Source organism: Anarrhichthys ocellatus, unplaced genomic scaffold (assembly GCF_004355925.1).
Source record: "Anarrhichthys ocellatus isolate YVR2014 unplaced genomic scaffold, GSC_Weel_1.0 scaffold9386, whole genome shotgun sequence".
NCBI classification, from domain to species: domain Eukaryota; kingdom Metazoa; phylum Chordata; class Actinopteri; order Perciformes; family Anarhichadidae; genus Anarrhichthys; species Anarrhichthys ocellatus.
The window spans coordinates 1-1,380 of NW_022289360.1; the positions used below are offsets into that span (position 1 = coordinate 1).

Here is a 1,380-nt window from a genome sequence, read left to right on the forward strand (position 1 = left end):
GGTAACATCATTGAAAAACAATAATAGTTATGATAAATATATTTTGTGTGATGTAAAATCCTCCCCATCACAGAGTTCACACCCCCATCCAAACCATCATGTCTCACGGGGCCCATTCACAGTTGGTGTTGAAGCAGAGCTTTCATTAGATGTAGGCTGGAAACAGAAACATCATAGTAGAAATAAGCAAATCAAACAACGGAACAATACCAATTCTGTTATTACTGCAGGACTTATTCGTGAATTGTGCAGTTTGTCCTCACATGTGTGGAGGGATCCATGTTGCTGGCATCAGCTATGGTTGCCAAATAGACGATGTTGCGGTGCAGAATCTGTTGATATCTGTTGGGGAGAAAAAAGAACAGCAGCTGAAAGCAATGATTAGAAAAGAGACGCGTATCCGCATAGATAACGTTACACAATACAACTCACGACAGTGTGCGGACCACTGGATGTTCATTACATAAGAATGCATTAGCAGTTAGCTGCATCGGTAACAGACACTGAGGGTTGTTTTGACTTACTGCACACACTCCATTGCTCGTCCTTTCTGCTGGTATTCAGCGATGCATCGAATTATCTGGTCGTTTTCATCCAGCAACTGGGACAGACGAAAACAAATGGACTAATATGCATTAGCTAATGTGTTGATTTTAACACGTGTTGGCTACCTTTGGAAACAAAGTCACTGAGTGCAACACCAAACATTTCCACCAAGAACAGCCCTAAATGGATGCTGGTCTTCAGCGTGCACAAGGCCAAACTGAGTAAACAAAGATAGAATGATGGATAAACAAGTGAAGTAACCAACACTAGCTAGCGGCTAACTACCCAAGCTCCCATCATAGTTTAATGTACGGGAGAATAGGCTAATAGCTAGTTAAATGCTATTTACTGGTGTCTTACCCTCTGTATTGTTTCTTGGTTAATTTTCGCCCTTCCTCGCAGTTTCTTTGGCACAAAGACAATCGACATATTTGTGAAGACAAAGTTGGTTTTGCCGCTTGTTTATGTTTGCGACAGAGCGATGCTTCTTCTTCTTTGTTTCTACCTCTTTCGTCGAGTTTTTCTTCTTCTTCGTTCTCTTCCTCGATCGACGCACGTACCATTGTTGTTGCACTACCGCCATCTTCTGGAGAGTTGCAGTCTAGCAATGTGACAAAATACATCCGTTACAATTTTCTAGCTAAGCTGATTTATATTTTGAATATTTAGCTCACATTTATCGCGTATCGTGAAGATACGAGATACATTTGTGGAAAATATGCATTTGTGCAGAGTGCAATACTTTTCCATGACCTCACTCATCGACAGAGCTTCTATGACCAGTTAGTCGAGGGTTTGAAGTACTACGAGGGAAGTTTCAACTTAAATGTAACT

The 1,380-nt window shown here is 41.1% G+C and overlaps 1 protein-coding gene across 1 annotated transcript; it reads right to left on the reverse strand.

Annotated features, from left to right (window-relative positions):
- Positions 1-6: 6 nt before the first annotated feature.
- LOC116380888 (SS18-like protein 2) lies at positions 7-1,112 on the reverse strand. The gene is made up of 4 exons (XM_031842711.1): positions 907-1,112; positions 525-601; positions 264-342; positions 7-156 (listed from the first exon to the last, which is right to left on the reverse strand). Exons 1-4 carry the CDS (start codon positions 973-975, stop codon positions 97-99), a joined length of 285 nt encoding a protein of 94 aa, XP_031698571.1. The 5' UTR covers positions 976-1,112; the 3' UTR covers positions 7-96.
- Positions 1,113-1,380: the final 268 nt, after the last annotated feature.